The 19,927-nt window shown below is 33.6% G+C and overlaps 1 protein-coding gene across 1 annotated transcript in view; it reads right to left on the bottom strand.

The window, feature by feature from the left end:
• Positions 1 to 14,129, bottom strand: part of LOC117922218 (chaperone protein DnaJ) — a 33,769-nt gene extending 19,640 nt beyond the window's left edge. Inside the window, exons 1-5 of the mRNA XM_034840270.1 lie at positions 13,679 to 14,129; positions 12,291 to 12,359; positions 7,584 to 7,670; positions 6,733 to 6,854; positions 4,745 to 4,940 (exon numbers count right to left, since the gene is read on the bottom strand). Coding sequence (XP_034696161.1) covers positions 4,745 to 4,940; positions 6,733 to 6,854; positions 7,584 to 7,670; positions 12,291 to 12,359; positions 13,679 to 13,972 — 768 coding nt within the window. The 5' untranslated portion in view covers positions 13,973 to 14,129. The remainder of the gene's footprint in view (positions 1 to 4,744; positions 4,941 to 6,732; positions 6,855 to 7,583; positions 7,671 to 12,290; positions 12,360 to 13,678) is intronic.
• Between the last annotated feature and the right edge of the window lie 5,798 nt (positions 14,130 to 19,927).

Genomic DNA, 19,927 nt, shown 5'->3' with positions numbered 1-19,927 from the left:
CTAGGCAGACAAAACTCCCACAGAAATTCGTCAGCCAACTTCTAGTGTGGGGTTTAATTCCAACCAGCTTGCGAAATTATATAAGCTTTTTTCTAATTTCCAAGCCTCTGATCAGTCTTCTACTACTTTGTCCTCTAGTTCTTTGGCCCAAAAAGGTACCTTTCTGACAGCACTTAGCACCATGTCTCATATTACTCCCTGGATTATCGACTCTGGTGCATCTAATCATATGACTGATGTTCATCATTTATTTTCTACATACTCTCCCTGTGCTAGTAATTTAAAAGTAAAAATTGCATATGGTACTTTATCCCCAGTTGCTGGCAAAGGGAGTATTCGTATTTATGAGTCTATTATTCTCAACCCTGTCCTACATGTACCTAATTTATCTTGCAATTTGCCAGTTAACCAAAAGTCTAATTGCTCAGCTAAATTCCTACCATCTCATTGTGTTTTTCAAGATCTATCATCGAGGAAGATGATTGGCAGTGCTAAGGAACGTGAGGGTCTACATTACTTCGACGAAACTGATGTGCGTGGACAGTGTCCTCCTAATGTTTGTAATTCTGCATCTCGTCCTAAGGACAGTGAACTTTTGTTATGGCACAAAAGGATGGGTCATCCTAGTTTTCAGTACTTAAAACATTTATTTCCTTCACTATATTCAAATAAAGTTTCATGGGATTTTCAGTGTGAAGTGTGTGAACTTACCAAACATCATCGGACGTCTTTTCCTAAATCTAAGTATAAACCATCTACACCATTTACTCTAATTTATAGTGATCTATGGGGACCCTCACATACCCCTAATAGGACACATAAAAAATGGTTTATTACTTTTATTGATGATCACACTCGCCTATGTTGGGTATATTTGTTGACTGATAAAACCGAGGTTCGATGATCAGTCTTCATGAACTTTCACTCTATGATACAAACTCAGTTTCACACCAAAATTCAAATTCTTCGTATTGATAATGGTACTGAGTATTTTAATCACTCCTTGAGCACTTATCTACAAGAAAATGGTATTATACATCAAAGTTCTTGCATTGACACCCCTTAGCAAAATGGGGTTGCAGAACGGAAAAATAGACATATTCTTGAAGTTGCTCGTGTTTTGATATTTACCTCTCATATGCCCTCACAATTTTGGGGTGACTCCACTTTGACAGCCACATACCTTATTAACCGAATGCCTAGTCGGGTCCTATCTTTTGTTACACCCCTCCAGAAATTTCAAGAGTTTTTTCCTCATTCTAGACTCAATGCACATCTTCCACTTTGTGTGTTTGGGTCCACTGTGTTTGTCCACACTCACGGACCTAAGCGGAACAAATTTGATCCCAAAGCGCTTAAATGTGTCTTCCTTGGCTACTCTTCCACACAAAAGAGCTACAAATGCTATGACCCAATTTCACAAAAGCTATATGTTAGCCTAGATGTCTCATTTTTTTAGCATACTCCCTACTACTCGCTTCAGAGGGAGTCCGTGAGTGAAACTAGACCACCCTTAACCTTTGACTACCTCAATGTTGCTGTATTCGAATCCACTTCATGCCTTATATCTATCCCTTCGCCTAATACAGAAGGACACTTAAACTCAGGGGGAGATACGGAATTACAGACAAATAGGGAAACACTCATCTACTCAAGGAGGCCAAAATCGAAGTTCAATGAGACACTCATCTCCAAAGCACTAAAAAAGTCAGAACCGATGATAGTTCCAACCCCTCGGGAGTCTGGCTCCAATCCTAATCAGGTAACAGATGACTTACCCATTGCTCTTAGGAAACAACCTCGTTCATGTACTCTCCATCCTATCTTGAAATTTGTGTCTTATAATGCTCTTTCTGCAAAGTGTCGTACTTTTACAACTAACCTTGATAGAATCCAGATTCCTAAAAACATTCTAGGAAAAATTGGAGATTCCAGAATGGAAAGAGACAGTGATGGAAGAAATAAGGGCATTGGAAAAAAATGGGACTTAGGAAGTGATGAATTTGCCAAGAGGAAAGAAACCAGTGGGTTGTAAATGGGTATTCACAGCGAAATATAAGGTGGATGGCACAATAGAACGATACAAAGCCCTCCTGGTTGCAAAGGGGTTCACTCAGACCTACGACATCGACTATACCGAGACATTTGCACCAGTGGCAAAGCTGAACACTATACGAGTTCTTTTATCCTTAGCAACAAACCTCGACTGGCCACTCCATCAGTTTGATATCAAGAATGCCTTTCTGAATGGTGAGCTGGAAGAAGAAGTGTTTATGATGCTACCACCAAGGTTCTATAAAGAAGAAGAAGAAACTAGGGTATGCAAATTGAAGAAATCTCTCTATAGTCTCAAGCAATCACCGAGAGCATGGTTTGATAGATTTGCAAAGGTGATTAAGAACCAAGGATACCAACAGGGACAGTCGGATCATACTATGTTCTTCAAACAGTCCAACGATGGAAGGATGACCATCCTAATCGTGTATGTCAATGACATTATTCTCACTGAAGATGACACAGGAGAAGTGGAAAGGTTGAAGAAGGTCTTAGCCACAGAATTTGGGGTAAAAGATCTGGGTCAAATGTGGTATTTCTTAGGAATGGAGGTCGCCAGATCAAGGAAGGGAATTAGTATTTCCCAAAGAAAGTATGTACTTGACTTGTTGACTGAGACTGGCATGCTAGGATATAAGCCAAGCGATACTCCTATAAAGGCAAGAAAAAAGATAGAAAGCGACGGAAAACCCGTGGATAGAGAGAGATATCAGCGACTAGTAGGTAGACTGATCTACCTTTCTCACACTAGACCAGACATTGCTTTCATCGTAAGCGTGGTTAGCCAGTACATGCAGTCACCAAAGGAAAGTCATCTTGAAGCAGTGTATAAGATCCTCAGATACCTAAAGGGTTCTCCAAGGAGAGGACTATTCTTTAAAAAGAGTGACAGTAAGAAGGTAGAGATTTATACAGATGCAGATTGTGCGGGATCAGCAGATGACAGAAGGTCTACTACAGGCTACTGTACCTATGTCTGAGGGAATTTAGTAACATAGAGAAGTAAGAAGCAGAGTGTAATAGCCAGAAGCAATGTCGAGGCTGAATTCAGATCAGTTGCACAAGGTATGTGTGAAGGACTATGGTTGCAGAAATTGTTAGAAGAACTACACATTACAATAGAGTTCTCCATTAAACTCTATTGTGACAATAAAGCTGCCATTAGTATTTCTCATAATCCTGTTCAGCACGACAAGACCAAACATATAGAAGTGGACAGACACTTTATTAAGGAGAAAATTGAGAAAGGGATTATTTACATGACTTATATCCCTACAAGGGAACAATTGGCAGATATTTTCACCAAGGGGTTACAGAAATCAAGCTTTCAAGATTTTATTTGCAAGTTAGACATGATTAATATCTATGATCCAACTTGAGGGGAAGTGTGGAAATCCGATATAATTTGAATGGTGATTTGTAGGATATTGAGGGAAAGATTGAGGCCCCGATTGTGGGTAATTTGTGTGATTTTAATTTTTTTCCATATTTGTATTTTTTCAATTTCTTTGCTCTTTGTGTATATGTTAAATAGGGACTCAATTATGTAAAAAAAATACAATTTTGAATGAATATTAGAAAAATTCTCAGTTTCTACACAGGCCATACACAAAGGAAGCCAAGAAAGCATAACAAAAAATAAAGGACAACAAAAAAACAACCACCCCTTCAAGAATATCCCAACCAGTCTACAGAATCTAACATGACTAGGGAGCCTTCATCAATGTACATCCTAACCCACAACAAAAGATTATAAAGAAATGAGAACTTTAGCACATGATCAAACATTTCTTTGCTTTCTAAAGATCTCTGGTCCTATCATTTTGAAGGATCAGACACCAGAAGGTCTATATTATCAAGTATATGCTTCTATCGAAGTTCATCAGTTGCATGAGTTCTTCCACTATCAAGGAGGTTTTACCACTTTCACTCCCATTCCCTCCAAGTTGGCATTTCCCCTTCATGCTACAATTAGCAACAAGGGATGGGAACTCCAAACATGTACAGTCGCATCATAAATAGTAGAAGCAGAGCTACTATCACTCATAAATGGAGTGCTTTCCAAGATTAAGACAACATGGAAATCCCATCCCAACACCCGCCGCCCCCCTCTCCCCTGGGTCATCTAGACAATATGGAAATGCTCTGTTCAGATTGCTGACTTTCACTATATATTAGAGCCTGTTGGACAAAAATAGAGAGATGAAAACCATGCATACTGAAGGAGAAAGTGAATAGAGGTCCAATACTTTTTACCGTCTCCATTATAAATGCAAGTTCACTGATACTTCTGCGTCATGATGTTCTATATCTGTAAGTATAGAGTTGCCAAGCATTAATAGTTTTCTCATTTACACTCCTATCTTCAGAGTTCACTCTCTACATCAACATAGTGGCATAAAACCTACTCAGCTATAAGTAAATTTCACCCAATTTTTCTATATGCTGCTCATATAAAGGAAATATCTTCATGCAAATAGCAGATAACTACCAGCATACAATGCAAACGCTAAAGCAATTGATAAATTCTGAACAAGTTAATAATCATTATGCAAACTAATTTTATATCAATAAAATATGGAATAGCATTGCAAGTCATTTTCTAGCAAAGCTTTTGCTGTTTTTCTAATGTTAACTTTGGATCATGGTGCTTTATATTTGAAGCAACCAATCAATTGTGATTAAATACCTGCGAAAACAAGCCAAAAGGTGTTTGTTCAGTTCGCATAACTTGACCCCTGCCACCACAAGTTGAGCATATCCTCATCTTGGAGCCTATCTTTGCTCCAGTACCAGTGCAAACTTCACATGTTTCCAGATGGGAAAGCTCAAATTCCTTTTCAGCCCCAAATATAGCCTCAGAAAATTTTAAAGTCATGTCATAACTGAAACACTAAGGAATCTGGGGTCAATTCTAATGTACTCAATAACCATCTAGAAGTAATTTCAGTGTGAAACAAACATAAAATAAGAAAAAGAAACAGCATTTAACCAGCCACCAATGACAAATGCTAAAGTAATTTATAGAGGGGAATATGCTTTTTTTTTTTTTTTTTTTTTTGATAACCGAGGAACCTTCCATAGCCAAGCCCTTAGGACTCTCCATGAAGACCCAAACCTCGGGATACTGACTGCCCACAACAACCAGCACCGGGTAAATTCAGGATATCATCAGTGACAGAATTCGATGTGTCACTTGTTGGGACCACACTTCCCGGCATTCGCCCTAACCAACTGGGCTACCCTTGCGGGTAATGTAGTTACATGAATATAATCTTCATGTACCAATTACTGTATGTTTTTACATAATTATCAAAATACAATCACTGCCATGATTAATCAATAAGAGTAAGGATTCCGCACATAGAATTGGTACAATAAATCAGCTGCAAGATAATATACTACTGGACTTTTCTCTGCCACGAACAAACTCAAAAGAAATAACACTCAACTTTAACAAGTACATTACTTTCTTTTTCATAATGTTCAAGTGAAGATGAAACTTCTCAAGCATTTCACAATTGCAAAGTATATCTTTCTCACTGAGATTTGTCTAGAAAATAGGAATCGCCTCAGATACGAGCAATGATCTGAATTCTACTAGCTATGCACCTTTGGCAAAAGACAAAGACAATAGCATAACAAATTTTTTAAAAGATGAGTAAAACAGATAAATAACACATGAGTGAATAAATAAAGAATTCAAATACATCACTTAAGTATTATAAAAGAAGGCAGTAATAGTTGCTTTACAAGGAAAACAGTGAATTAATGGTTATATCTATAATAGAACAAATAAAATATAAAAACCAGGGAGGGAGGTAGAGAGAGAGAGAGAGAGAGAGAAGCAGAGGCTAATTTTCTCACTTACACTAATTTAAAGATGCAACCATTTTAGCATTAATGGTAGAAAATAAAGATTACATTCAAACATTTCCTTTTCAACCATTGCTCACAGACCAAGACTAATTTGCAAAACTATAGATATGCCATTTATTATTAGCAAAAAGTTATCAGGTCTCAGGAAAATGACCAAAAATTATGACATAAACAAAACTAAATTGCATTAAGCATTACACCTATCCAGTGCACTTGATTAAAAAAGTACTGCTTTCATTCTTTAATTAGTTGCACAATCAAAAGTGACAAAATGCAGAATCTAGATTTGAAAAATCAAGTTCCCACCATTAGTCAGTACTCTAAGGCCCATGTTTAGAGAGATGAAAGTTCTTCTGTCCATAAGTTCTGCACTTACATAACCCTAAAATAAGAACAGAATACACAACTAGTTCCTTTTTAGGCAATAAGTTCTTATAAAGAAGCTATACAAGCCCAGGTCACCTCCAATACAACAATTAATGAAAATATAATAATTATAATTTCTCAAGCGATTACAACATCAAAATAAAGAAAATGTGACAATGTTATCAAACACAAACAAAATAATGGAGCATTAGAAATTCAACTGGGCCATACAACTAAAACCACTTGTAGTCTTGTATTCAATCAACCTTCTCATAGTGCAAAAGAAGGTAGAGATTCTGTACCCAGTGAGTAGTGTAAACATTTCTCTTCATTAGAGTGAATCTCTGAGTACCAAAATTAAACATTGCCCTAAAATTAGCACACAAGGACCACATCAAGGAGAAAAACAGGGTTATTAAAATCTTGACTCACCGTATATCTTCACCTTTAGAGACAGTAGTACGCCGCCGTGTTCTGAATCCAGCTTGGTCCATACCAGAGAACCCACCCATGCTTGGTCCAAAGAAGGTTTCAAATAGATCAAAAGGATTAGTCTGTAGAAAAAAAAAATTGATATCAATTGTAGATTTGCAAATTTGCAGTAACATTTTGCCATGCAAATGATTTTGTTTTCTGATCCTTTCCCCCACCCCTTATCACTTGAGCCAAGCTTCAAGGGCTCATACAAGTGATGTCTACAACCTTGGTGAGTTGGATGGAAGTTGATACATTTCAGGTCTATTCTGGTGTCTTTACTACATATCGAACATTCAATAGCTCAATAGCCTTTCAGCATTCAAAAAGTTGTGGCTTTTAGCAAGAGTTAAAAACACTTCAGACTTTTTATCTTGTGTTTCCACTATTTTGTCAAGAATAAAATTTTGTAAACAAAATGCTCACTAGCATACTCTATATCATATCATGTTCAGTGACAACAAGAAAATCAGCACATAATTAAAGTTTTCTTCAGATTGGTTGGGCTGTAAGTGAAGCGAGGGTGTTGTTTTTTGTCTATCTATCCTTTTTTTGCCTTGTATACATCGTGTATAATTTAGGCGTTTAATACAATTGCTTTACTTATCAAAAAAAAAAATTGTTTTCTTCAAATAGTTCAAAGGTAGTTCAAGGCGTAAATACAAGCCAATAAATGGCCTATGCTTCTCCAAGAAAATGTTGACTTTCAGTATTTATTATTTGTCACTTGTCAGATAAGTTTTAAAAGAAATACAAGACTATCTCATACCTCCTATCCCTATTGGAAAGAAAACAAGAATATGCTATACCGTATAAGCACCAGCTTGTCCCCCGCTTTTCACTCCAGCTTCACCAAATTGATCATACAAAGCCCTCTTTTTATCATCTGATAGCACCTGACAAGTTGTACTTCAGAATTCAAAAGACAATCTAATGAAAGAGAGATAATGAACTTGAAGTGTACATTGATAGCATGAATTATAGGCATTCATAAACATGAAAAACATAGTATGGGCTCCTGAGACAAATATGTTGGCAATGGAAAAATGAAAAAGGTTGACAGAATCCTAGAGTAAGAGCTTCCAAAAATAAAACCAGGACAGTTATGTGCAAAACAAAGTGAAAATTTGTTGCATTCTCTTCTACTTTCATATAAAACATGCAATTTAATTAACCCCAAGGGACATTTGTGCCTTTTTCATGTCCCAAAAACATTATGCATTGTGAACTAGTATTTTGAGCCACCAAGAAACCATACGTTCATACAATAAAAGTCAAAATAAGGATGCTGAAATAGACAATATTTGGACAAAAATAGTATCGTAAAATGCTAGAGCTAACTCTAATGAATTGGTCTGTAAGTTTGGTAAGGTTCAACTAGGCCAAAAAATCCAGAAAAGGATTGACCCAGTATGAGCTGAAACTGAGCCTGAACCACACTCAAGACAGATTATTAAACCCCAACCAGCCCAGAAAAATTGTTATCATCTAATATCATTGAAGATTAATAAAACTGTTGAAAATTGGTATTCATTATTCATGTAAATGGTGGCATGCACATGCACACACTGATCTACATTCAAATCCAAGAAATTGAGTTGGGGACCTTGGGCTGGCAAGAGCAATGCAGAGTCATAGACCCATCCAAAATCATATTTCATGCCTAAATCAATGGAAATATCAAATCGCAACATTGGAAGTCCCAAAAAGTAGGTTTTTTTAGAATCCAAAATAAGAAGTTAAAAAATTTTCAAACTAGTTTATATGATTCATTCAAAAATCTAGAGACTGTAATTCACTCTTCTTCCTTAGGTTACTTCTCATTTTCAAATCTTACTCATTCAATGTAATAAATCAATTCAAAATCATAGAAAAACCAAATATTTTTATCATATAACTAGTTTTACAATTTAAAAGACAGAAAGAAACCAATAAAGAAGTCCCAACCCTAGAATTTCCTGCTAAGTTTTAAAACGTCATTAATTTCACTAGAAACAATATAACATGAAAGTTTAGAAATAATTTTTATATATACAATTCAAAAAGCACTTATAAGCGATACAAGATTTTAACAAATATACATATACAAAAGAAACAACAGTACACATATAATAGGAAAATGTTAAAGCATAGTGAATATTTGTCATAAGTTATAGGCATCATGATAGGCCAAATTAAATTGATATTAAACATAGGTTTGGGGGGATATGGTGAAATGCGCATTGCCCCATTTGGCCAAAAGTCAACCCTTGATACAGCATTTGCAATTCTTTTTCTTTTTTTTTTTTGGAGTTGAGGGGAGCAGCTGCCCCCAAAGTCCACATTGAATCTGACTCTAGACTTCAGAAATTTATAGATTTGTGCCAAATACATGAACTTACATCAAAATTAGAAGAACATTTTGTAGGAATGAAATTTTCAAGTTTCTCAATTGTCAGCAATACACATAGACAAACATGAGCACACAACAATATCATTGACATATAAATAAAGTACATACTATCTGTCCATAGCCAATCTATCTCATTCATAGATCAATCATATAACTGAAAGCTTCTCACTTTCAAATAAATGATAATAGAGAGGTGAAAAATGGGTTATTTGGCATCAGCAAAAATGGTCTTTTCATAGAATCTTAGTCTGAAGTGTTGGCTACTCGAGGACTCATGGAGAGTAGGGTTTTCAGTGTGAGTCCCTTCAATTCCATTTAAGTTTACTCTCCTGAATTGGCAGTGGTGAGGATTAGATGATTGGTGGTTCACAATTTGATTATCAGGAACTAGATGACCCCAAAATAGTGCCAGGTGCAAGGAGAAAGTGGAGTAGGTGGAACATTTATTTCTTTAATTTAAAGTGGCCTTAGGAATTTTTGGCATTTGTTTATCTTTTACGATTCAGATGATTATGCAATGTTCTATCCATAATTTGATGCTGGATTAAAGGATTAGCTTGAGCAATGATAGAATAAGGAGGCTTTCAACAGCACCACACGTAATCTTTTAGAGTCTTTAGAAAGAGAAGAATAATATAATTCTTGAAATATCAGAGCCTATGGTCATGAAGTGCAGAAATGTTGTCTCCAGGAGGATTTTCCATCAAAGAGGGACTGATTCTCTGGGAAATAACCCCGCTTTTTTTTTTTTTCCTTTTGGTTTCTTTTTCTCCTTAAGCTTGTTTTCTTTTCTCTTACTTCTCTTCACCTACCTAATTCAGACGCTTTTCACATTTTTCCCTCTTAATAAATTCAGTTTACATATCAAAGATATCAATCATAAAAACGTCCTAATTTTTAAGATTGAAAGGTGATATTATGGCGTAAAGTGCAACAAAAAATCAATTTAGGGCTAATTCTAACATCCTCATATTGATAAAGCTTATATTAATAATTTATTTTTTTTCTTAATAACATTTATTTGGTCTTTTGATTATATAAAAGGAGCTGTAACCTTATCATTTTGGATCATAGCAGTGACCATGATGTGCAATTGTACCTTAAAGACCTTACATTACATATTTTATCATCAATGTGTCATAGCATTGCATAACCTATTTGAAACTTCTCAGTCACTTCTTCCACAATTTTTTCTTTCACCACCATGCATTCTAAAATAATGCATTTTTTTCTAATGATTAGAGCTTGAATGCAAGATGCCATTAACTAGGAACTACATCAAGAGAGTCACAATCTAGTCCACTCAAATTCAAATCTCTTAGTTATACAAGACAAAGCATAGGAGAAATAATGATGGTTTTGGATGTGAGGACAAATAGAAAAAAGGAAGCACCCATAAGGAATGAGTTTTAGACTCAAAAAAGAAGGGCAATGGTAGAAAACAAGGGAAAAAATCAATGTACCACATGCTTAAGCTTAAGCTTGAGAATTGTTAGACAACAAATTTCCTAAAAGCTTAAGCTTGTAAGATTTGGGTCCAAAATATATATCATGATTTTTAGCATCCTCTCTCATGTGTGGCCTCATACCTGCACAAGGAGAGACACAAAGGCCCATAGGAAAACAACCACAATCAACCTCTTTTAGGCTCAATAAATTGGAAAAATAAATATGCGGTGAGGCTCCAATACATAATCTCCCACCAAATGAGGATCTAATACCATATTAATCAACCAATTTTCCTAAAAACTTAAGCTTATAGAATTCAAGTCCACAATATATATCATGCTCTTTAACAAGAATGAACCCAAAATGCCTACCCTGTGTAACTGAAACAAAAAGACACTATTGCATTTATTTTGGAATGAATAAATCGATATTTCATACCTCTAACAGACTAAGATGTATATACATGAAGATGGCAAAGAAATAGCATGACATTTACAATATCAAGGACATAAATTAGGGAGGATGGAAATAAATGTTCCACCTACTCCACTTTCTCCTTGCACCTGGCACTATTTTGGGGTCATCTAGTTCCTGATAATCAAATTGTGAACCACCAATCATCTAATCCTCACCACTGCCAATTCAGGAGAGTAAACTTAAATGGAATTGAAGGGACTCACACTGAAAACCCTACTCTCCATGAGTCCTCGAGTAGCCAACACTTCAGACTAAGATTCTATGAAAAGACCATTTTTGCTGATGCCAAATAACCCATTTTTCACCTCTCTATTATCATTTATTTGAAAGTGAGAAGCTTTCAGTTATATGATTGATCTATGAATGAGATAGATTGGCTATGGACAGATAGTATGTACTTTATTTATATGTCAATGATATTGTTGTGTGCTCATGTTTGTCTATGTGTATTGCTGACAATTGAGAAACTTGAAAATTTCATTCCTACAAAATGTTCTTCTAATTTTGATGTAAGTTCATGTATTTGACACAAATCTATAAATTTCTGAAGTCTAGAGTCAGATTCAATGTGGACTTTGGGGGCAGCTGCTCCCCTCAACTCCAAAAAAAAAAAGAAAAAGAATTGCAAATGCTGTATCAAGGGTTGACTTTTGGCCAAATGGGGCAATGCGCATTTCACCATATCCCCCCAAACCTATGTTTAATATCAATTTAAAATTACTTATCAAAAAAAATAAATTAGGGAGGATGGAAGAGATTAGGTCGACAGGAAGAACCACATAGTAAGAGGGTCAGCAACTCAGCTAGAGTTCCTAAAAATATAAATAGCTAAGAAATTAACAAGACAGACAGGCAGCTACAACCATTTCTTAAAGTAACTTTTAAGCAGTACTGTTGTTGTCACATCTATGCAGGTCAAAATGAAGATCTTCTCCCTTTACATTTCTTGGAAGAAACATAAAAAAAAATTGTAAATCTGGTAGTTTCATAATAAGATGCAATCACACTAGGAAGAAACTGAAATTTCTTGAAAAATAATATAAATGTATATCATCTTAAATAGTTGGTGGTTCAGGCCATCCATTCAGCATGTGGTCTCAGGATGCCAACAGAAAAAGGAATGAAGACCCAGAAAGAACAAGACAATTTAAAAATAAAAAGAACCAAGATCAAAATGAAAATCAGTTATCATGTATACCTCATATGCAGCACTAATCTCCTTGAACTTTTCGGTGGCTCCAGGTTGTTTGTTGACATCAGGATGATACTTAAAAACAAAAAGGAGTAAAAAATCAGAATCCACAGGAGGAAAGAAAAAGGGTGCAAAATTTTTGTGAGCACTACTAGATTTGCAAAATTAAAATGCATTAAAATATAACATACATTGGCAAGACCAATAGCTAGCATCAGCACAAGAGCATATTTCCTCTTTACAATTTTTTATGAATTAAAACATGGCAGTACTTAGGTGCATTTTTATTCATAAATAATGCTAATTTACACCAAGTCAAACGAATGAGAAATTAAATTGCACAGCACTCGAACCAAGATTACAGTGCAGTGTAATCTCCCCAGATCTTCATTATATGTGAAAAGATATGATGAAATATTGGTCAACTTTTCCTTCATCCTGAAGTGGCATTATCCATATGGACTCAACTCCCTGGCTTTGCTAAATTACTTGGGTTGTGCTTGACCGATCCTTTTTTATTAGGTTCCTGATTCCAAACACTGGAGAACACGTAAAATTGGGTTGCCCAAAAGTGCATCATTAGCTTTCATTGCATTCATTTGAGGTGGGCAAATGCATGACAAACACACACATTAAACAAACTAGTAGCATCAAAACAAGAAAACCCCACAAACCGAAATGCAAGTGTCATTCAATCCTCACCATTTCAGCAAATAATTGTAAGCACTTTAAACCCATGTAACTAACCAGTGCCACATTGCATCACAGTATGACAAATCAAACTTCTTCAAACAATTACAACCACAGGTTCGCAATTACTCTTAATTAGAATACCAAATGATCACTGCATTAAAGTAGAGCGCTCCATGGCCTAGTTCAATTATGCCCACCCAAAAAAAGAGCAAGGATTGAAGGAAATGCACAGAATGCTTAACAAATGAAACCTTTTTCAGGCATTTTCTTTCCTTTCTCCCACATTCAAAGAGCCAAATAAAACCTAAATTGAACCCAAGAATAAAAGAAACACAAGAATCTGATATTAACACAGTTCACCAACTGAACCACAAATAAAAGAAACACAAGAATCTAATAGAAACACGGTTCACGAACCGAAAATTGAGCTACCATACTCAATTTAATCACACAGAAATTAGAGAGAAAAGAAAATGAAATAATATTATCCTTAGCATCCTAGAAGACAAGCAACACAACTCCCCACTTACTCCCACGAGTCTCCCACTTTCGCCCCAAACCAAAATAACATAAAAAAAAAAAAAATGGCAAAAATTTAACATTTGCTTCCCTTCTCTTCTCTTTTGCGGCATTTTCTCCACAACCAAACAAAGACCGGTAAATAAAGAAAAACCCAGATACCCCCCAAAGGGATGGAATACCTGGCGAGCTAACTTTCGATAAGCCGCCTTGATTTCCTTGCCACTGGCAGATTTGGGAACCCCAAGTGTGGAATAATAGTCCGAAGAAGCAGCAACCACCACAGAGACCCTTTTACTGGATAGAGAAGAAGAAGAAGGTAAGTTTACACAGGCGAGACTCTTGTGGGTCCGGAAATGGGTGCCACCAGTGAAGAAAGAGGAGGAGGAAGAAGAAGAAGGGCCATTGGATGAGGAGAAGAGAAGAAGTGGACGGTCGGGATTGAAGCTGAGAGAAGAGAGAGGTGTGATTGCCATGGAAATGTTGAGGAATGATTCAGGAGAAGAAGAAGAAACAGAAAATGGAGAAATGTTGGGTGACGGTGGCGTTCATCCTGAGAGGATGTTTTGGAGAAGTGAAGAAAGAGGCTTTATGGATGAAGAAGGAAGAGATTGTGGGAGAGAGTGGGACCAGACTCTCGGAGGATGTGGTGTGTGATCTGCATACATCACGTTTTAAATACTGTCACTCTGGCCGTCTTATCACCCTTCGTACACAAATCAGATGCAGCTTTTAATTATTTTCAATTCAGTTGAAAGCATTTTAGTTGTTTTCTGTTTTTAAAATCAAAAAATTAGTAATACCCGTTTTATAAGTTTTTCTAAGACTTATTTTTTAAAAATATTTTTATGTTAAAATTTTTTTAAAAGTTTTTTTACTATTTTATTAAAATAAATATATTTGGTAAGTTGTTTTTAAAAAATAAAAAATTTGTTTGGATAAGTTATTTTAAAAGCAATTTTGTATTTTAACTTTGTAAAACAAAATAATAAACTCGATTTGTAAAATATTAATTAACATAATTCAAATCTTATTAAAAAATATTTTTTTATTACAAATGCATTAAAACATAAATCGTTTTTATTAAAATATAAATAGTAATATTAAGACAAATCATAAATTATATTTTTTATAAAAATATTTTATTATTTTAGTATACTGATATTACATCTTATAAAAAGCATATCTGTTTTGTTCTTACAAATAAATAATAATAATTTGGTAAGCCCCTTATAAGGAACATCTTGAGATTATCATGTGAATTCTCAAGTGTTTAAAAGGAAGTATGGGGAGAGATCTTTTCTTTATGAAGAGGCAGTCCCATGAGATTGAGGCCAATTCTAATGGAAATTGGGTAGGTTTGGAAGTTGATAGAAGATCTACTTTGAGATACTGTTCTTATGTTTGAGGCAATCTAGTAACATGGAGAAGTAAAAAGCAAAACTTGTGGCCAAAAGCAATGCAGAAGCTGAGCTTCGATCCTTGGCTAATGGGGTTAGTGAACTAATATGGCTCAGGCTACTAGTCGAGGAGTTGCAAATGTCAATCAAAAGTCCAATGAGATTATACTATGACAATAAGGGAACAATCTATATGACTCACAATCTCATTCATTATGATCGGAGAAAACATGTAGAGTTTGATGGACACTTCATTAGAGAAAAGATTGAAAGTCGTGAAATTGGTATTCCTCATGTCTCTTCCTGAGAGTAAACAACAGGTATTCTAACCAAGGGATTATAACAACTTTTTTTTAGAAGATGTTAAGTAAACTGGGATTATTGGATGTCTACAATCTAGCTTGAGAAGGACTGTCGAAAGGGTTTTTCCTCAAGAGATCATAAATTCTAAGATTTTAGGAAGCAATTGGACGGTTGTCTTGATTTTTTAGGAATAAAATCCAATCCCATTTTGATTTTTTTACCCAATTTATTGTTGATTATTTCTATGTTTGTTTAATTTGTTACTTGGTTGGAGATTTCTATTTAAATCTCAACTTTCTCTGTATTTTTATTCAATATTTTTTTTAATAATAAAATTAGTAACAATGTTCTTCTTTTTCTCTCTAGTACCTTTTCCACTCCCTCTCTCTAGAGAATTTGACATCAAATGGTGGGATAAATTCAATCAAGAGTTAGGGTGTCAACAAAAGATTTTGCAAATAATTTCAAGGTCAGGATCATCAAATTCAAAAGATTCAGCAAGCTCTTCTCAAGGGTCAACTCAAACAGAATTCCTAGCTCTAAAAAGCAAATGTCAAACTTCATTAGCAACAACTACAGATTTAGAACAATATCTTCAAGGACTTATTCAAACTCTCAAGCAGTTTGGAGATGATCAAGACAATGAAGAAACATTGTAAATTATTAAACTTTATGTGATGAGATAATAACTCTAGAATTTTATCATGTTGACTATATGATGTAAAACTGTTTATCTTAAGAGATCTGAATGAACTAGCTCTACTTAATTCCTTCATAATACTACTTATTGTTACAAAAAATAATCACAATTTTATTCTTAATCAATTCAAATAATTTTCTAAACAAAGGCCACCACAAGCCGATCAACAAGGGACTTACGCTCATTTTGCCCTTAAACACCGCTATCTAGGCTGACCAAGCCATTCATAGAAAATTATATATATATTCAATTGACTAGAATGAAGTAAATTGAAACTGCTTAATTACCAACACAAGTAATTCCTATTAATCATCCTATTTATCATCCCATCCTATACATTTTTTTAATATATCTTGATTTTTTTTATTTTTTTTTATTTTTTTTTTTTGTATACCAAAGGTTGGGGAATCACATCCCGTGGCCACAAGGATCTAGATCAAGTTTCTAGGTAACAAAAAATCTCTGTTATAAATAAAATACTAAAGCCTAAATATGTGATAACTTTGGCAAAGAAAAACTAAAAATAGAGTTATCACGATTTTATAGTATTCTGAGTTATCGTTATTTTGGATTAGCTCTAATGTGTTTATTTGTTTTTAAATTAAAAGGATTAATTATTTACTAAAGATAGTGAAATCTTAAATTAAATAAATAGGGATAAAATATGAATAAAGATTTTCTAAAATATTTAATGAAATAAATCAAACAAAAGAAAGATTGTTCTAGAGAGTTTCACAATTCGATGTCAAATCATTAGAGAAAGAGAGCATTATAAAATCTAAGGTTTAGGATCAAAATCAATGCATAATCAAATTGAATCTTAAGATCAGTATTGCATCCAAAACTATTTTTTTTCCTTTCTAAAACAAATTCTCAAAGCCATTAAGTAAATGAAATTAATTAATGATTACAGGTTTAACTTTTTAACCTTTTCTACTCCTTGTAGCTTTAATTTCGGAAAGATAATGACAGGAAAGACTAGACCAAGAATCATTAGCATCGAGTAATAATTTAACGTATCATTCCCTAATACAACTCACAAGGATAAGTGATGGTTAATTTTGATTTTCAATTTTATTAAATCAAAACTTATATCCATCATTGTAGATTTGACCATTAGATTCATCAACTGTATGATCAATTATAGTAACTAGTGATCGAGGTCTTCCTAAGAATCACAAATATTTTGATAAAAATCCTTTGTAATTTATCTAGGGTACACTAAGGATTTATTTATATCAATTAAATCTTGAAAACATAAAAAAAGAAAAGAAAAAAAAAACCATAATTTTGCCATCTTCTTATTACTCGTCTTTGGATTATTGATCTTCATGTTAGCATCTTCTGATCAACCAAGTTACCTAAACATGGTGGACGATTTCTTCTCATAACTTATTACTCTTCTCTGGATTCTTCATCTTCATGTTAGCATCTCTGAATCAATCAAGTTAGTCAAACATGATGGATGATTTCTCCTCACAACCCATGATTGGTTGCCAAGAACTTAAAATAGAAAGGTTGAAAAAGAAAACCTAAAATTTTATTAAAAATTTTAAGAGGAGATATCAATCTTCCTCTCTCTATTCTTTTCCAAATTAAGAAACCCCTTGAAAACCTAAAAATTGAGTTTTTATAGTTTCCACAAAAACCCCACATGTAGCATGTTCCTATTGGCCACTTATTTTACAAATAATTATATAAAAATGATTAAACAAATAATAAAATCATGATTTATAATTGTATAGGGCCCACTTAGAGTAGATAGAGTGCTTAAGATACAATTTCCGAGGTGAAGAAGGCAAAACATCAAAGTAACAGTATATGATTTCAAAATTGAGGTCATTTTAAAATGAATTTTGAAATCTTAAGTTGAATTTCAAAATGATCATTTAACTCTATATAATTGTCTTCAAATGACTATAACTTCTTCGTTTTACCTCCAATTTACTCACCATTTGAAGCGTTTAACTCTAGACTTTTTGAGCTTCAAAACTATATGTGACTAGCCCAAAAAAAATAATGGGAAGTACTTCAAAAATCACCTCAAATTTAAGATATATACTTCTACTAGGTTTGAGTTCCAAATTCCATTTTAAGCTTGATTGCATTTGCTTCAACCCCCTTTCTTATAATTGTTGGCCATCTACCTCACTTCATAATATTCATTGCTAGTATTTGATGTTCATGACTTGCTCATCATGCCCTTGCTTGGGTTCACAAGTCTCAAGGCTATCAATTATGCATGTTTAACCTCTTCTACCTCCTTGGTTGATAATGAATTTTGCACTTATCATTTTTTTATCTCTTAAACCTAAAATTAGGCTGAAAATTGAAGTTGGATCCATACGTAGGGTTTTAGCATCAATTTGAATTAAGTTGGATGATTTGAGTTTTTTATATAGTATAAATCATATCATATATGTGTTATTGGAGCATATATTTTGGCCCCAATCACTAGGCAGATTTCATAGATTCGGGTCTTTCTTATGCATATTACAATTAATTAATACTAATGGTTTTCTATTGTTGTTCTCAGAATGAAATTTGATTTAGAGTACTATTAAATCAATTTTAATTTTTTGTTTGTCATCTTGCTTCTTCTGAAAAAGAACAAGTACTTTATACAATGACTTAGTTAGCTGAAGCAAGTCCACATCCGACAACTCTTTCAACCTTAGTTTTGCCATCTCAGGTTGTGACATGCAATAGGGTGTGCTAAAGGACATTTGTGAACTTTTGACCTGCTAATGCTTGTTCAGATTTCACTGTATGAAGTTTAGTTTTTTATATTTATTGAAACCCATCTTGAAGTAAGGATTTTAGTCTTAAATGTTAGAACTTGGATTCCTGTGGGAAGAAAGTGAAGTTGGCAAGCTTTGGATTGAAGGGGATTTGAAGTTAATTATAGAAAATGAGTGAATTCTTGTGAGCATTTGGCATTAGAAATATCTACAACAGGTGAAAGGTGATGGTTTAACATTCCCTATTAATGATTGAAAGAGAAATTTTGCCATAATATTTGGAAAAAAAAAATGAAAATTTGTCTTAAAAAAATGTGGCTATTGGCCATAAGTATTTTTTTAATAAAAAAAATACATTTTGTCACAAATTTTATTTCATAGTTAAAGGTGATTTACACCATGAATTTGTTTTTTCATGGTTTAAACTTATTTACTATAATTTTTTTATGGAAAAAAATGATTTTCCTTATGAATTTATTTTGTGACGGAAAGTAATATGTTACCAATATTTTATAAAACAAAAATTTATTTCAAAATTGTTTGTAGTTAGTTTTTTTTAATATTTTTATGTATGTTTTAAAAATAACTTTTATAGGTAGTGTTTTATTTTTAATTATTTTTCATATATGATTTTTTTTAAAAGTCATTTAAAAATAAGTAAAAATAATGAAAAATAACTAAAAACTAAAAACTAGAAAACCTATTTACCGAACGGTGTTTTTCTTCTTTTAAAATTATTAATCAAGGCGCAAATACTTGCTCTTCTGTTTAATCAACTTTGTTAGTTTGAGCTATTGCTTAGTAGGTATTGAAGGTGGTTACATGACCTCCTTTACCCTTAATCTCCTTCTTTTAATTAAAAACTTTTAAAACATCATTTCTTGGTTATTACTATTGCTTGAAGGGTATTTAGAGGTGCTTAGATGTCTTCTTTAATTTCCTTCTTGGAATTGTTAACACTTCAACTTTAACCCTTGTACCTAGATTTAGGTCACCATTGTCAAAGTTGGACAAGATAAGAGGCTGTTTGTTTTTTGAATTTTTTGTTAAAAATAATTTGTTTTTAAATTTTCAGTTATTTCTTTTCCTATTTTTTATGACTTATCATAAATATTTTAATTTTTTCTAAATGAAAAAAATGACATACTTTTTTTTTTTTACTTTTTAATACTTAATAAAAATAAAATACTATAAAAACGAAAACTTAATACTTAATACTATTAAATAATATTTAGTTTTAAGTTTTATTTATAATTACATGAAAACAAACAAACACCACCTAAGTAT

The sequence above is a fragment of the Vitis riparia genome, chromosome 9 (assembly GCF_004353265.1).
Source record: "Vitis riparia cultivar Riparia Gloire de Montpellier isolate 1030 chromosome 9, EGFV_Vit.rip_1.0, whole genome shotgun sequence".
NCBI classification, from domain to species: Eukaryota; Viridiplantae; Streptophyta; class Magnoliopsida; order Vitales; family Vitaceae; genus Vitis; species Vitis riparia.
This window is presented reverse-complemented; position numbering and strand designations above follow the sequence as displayed.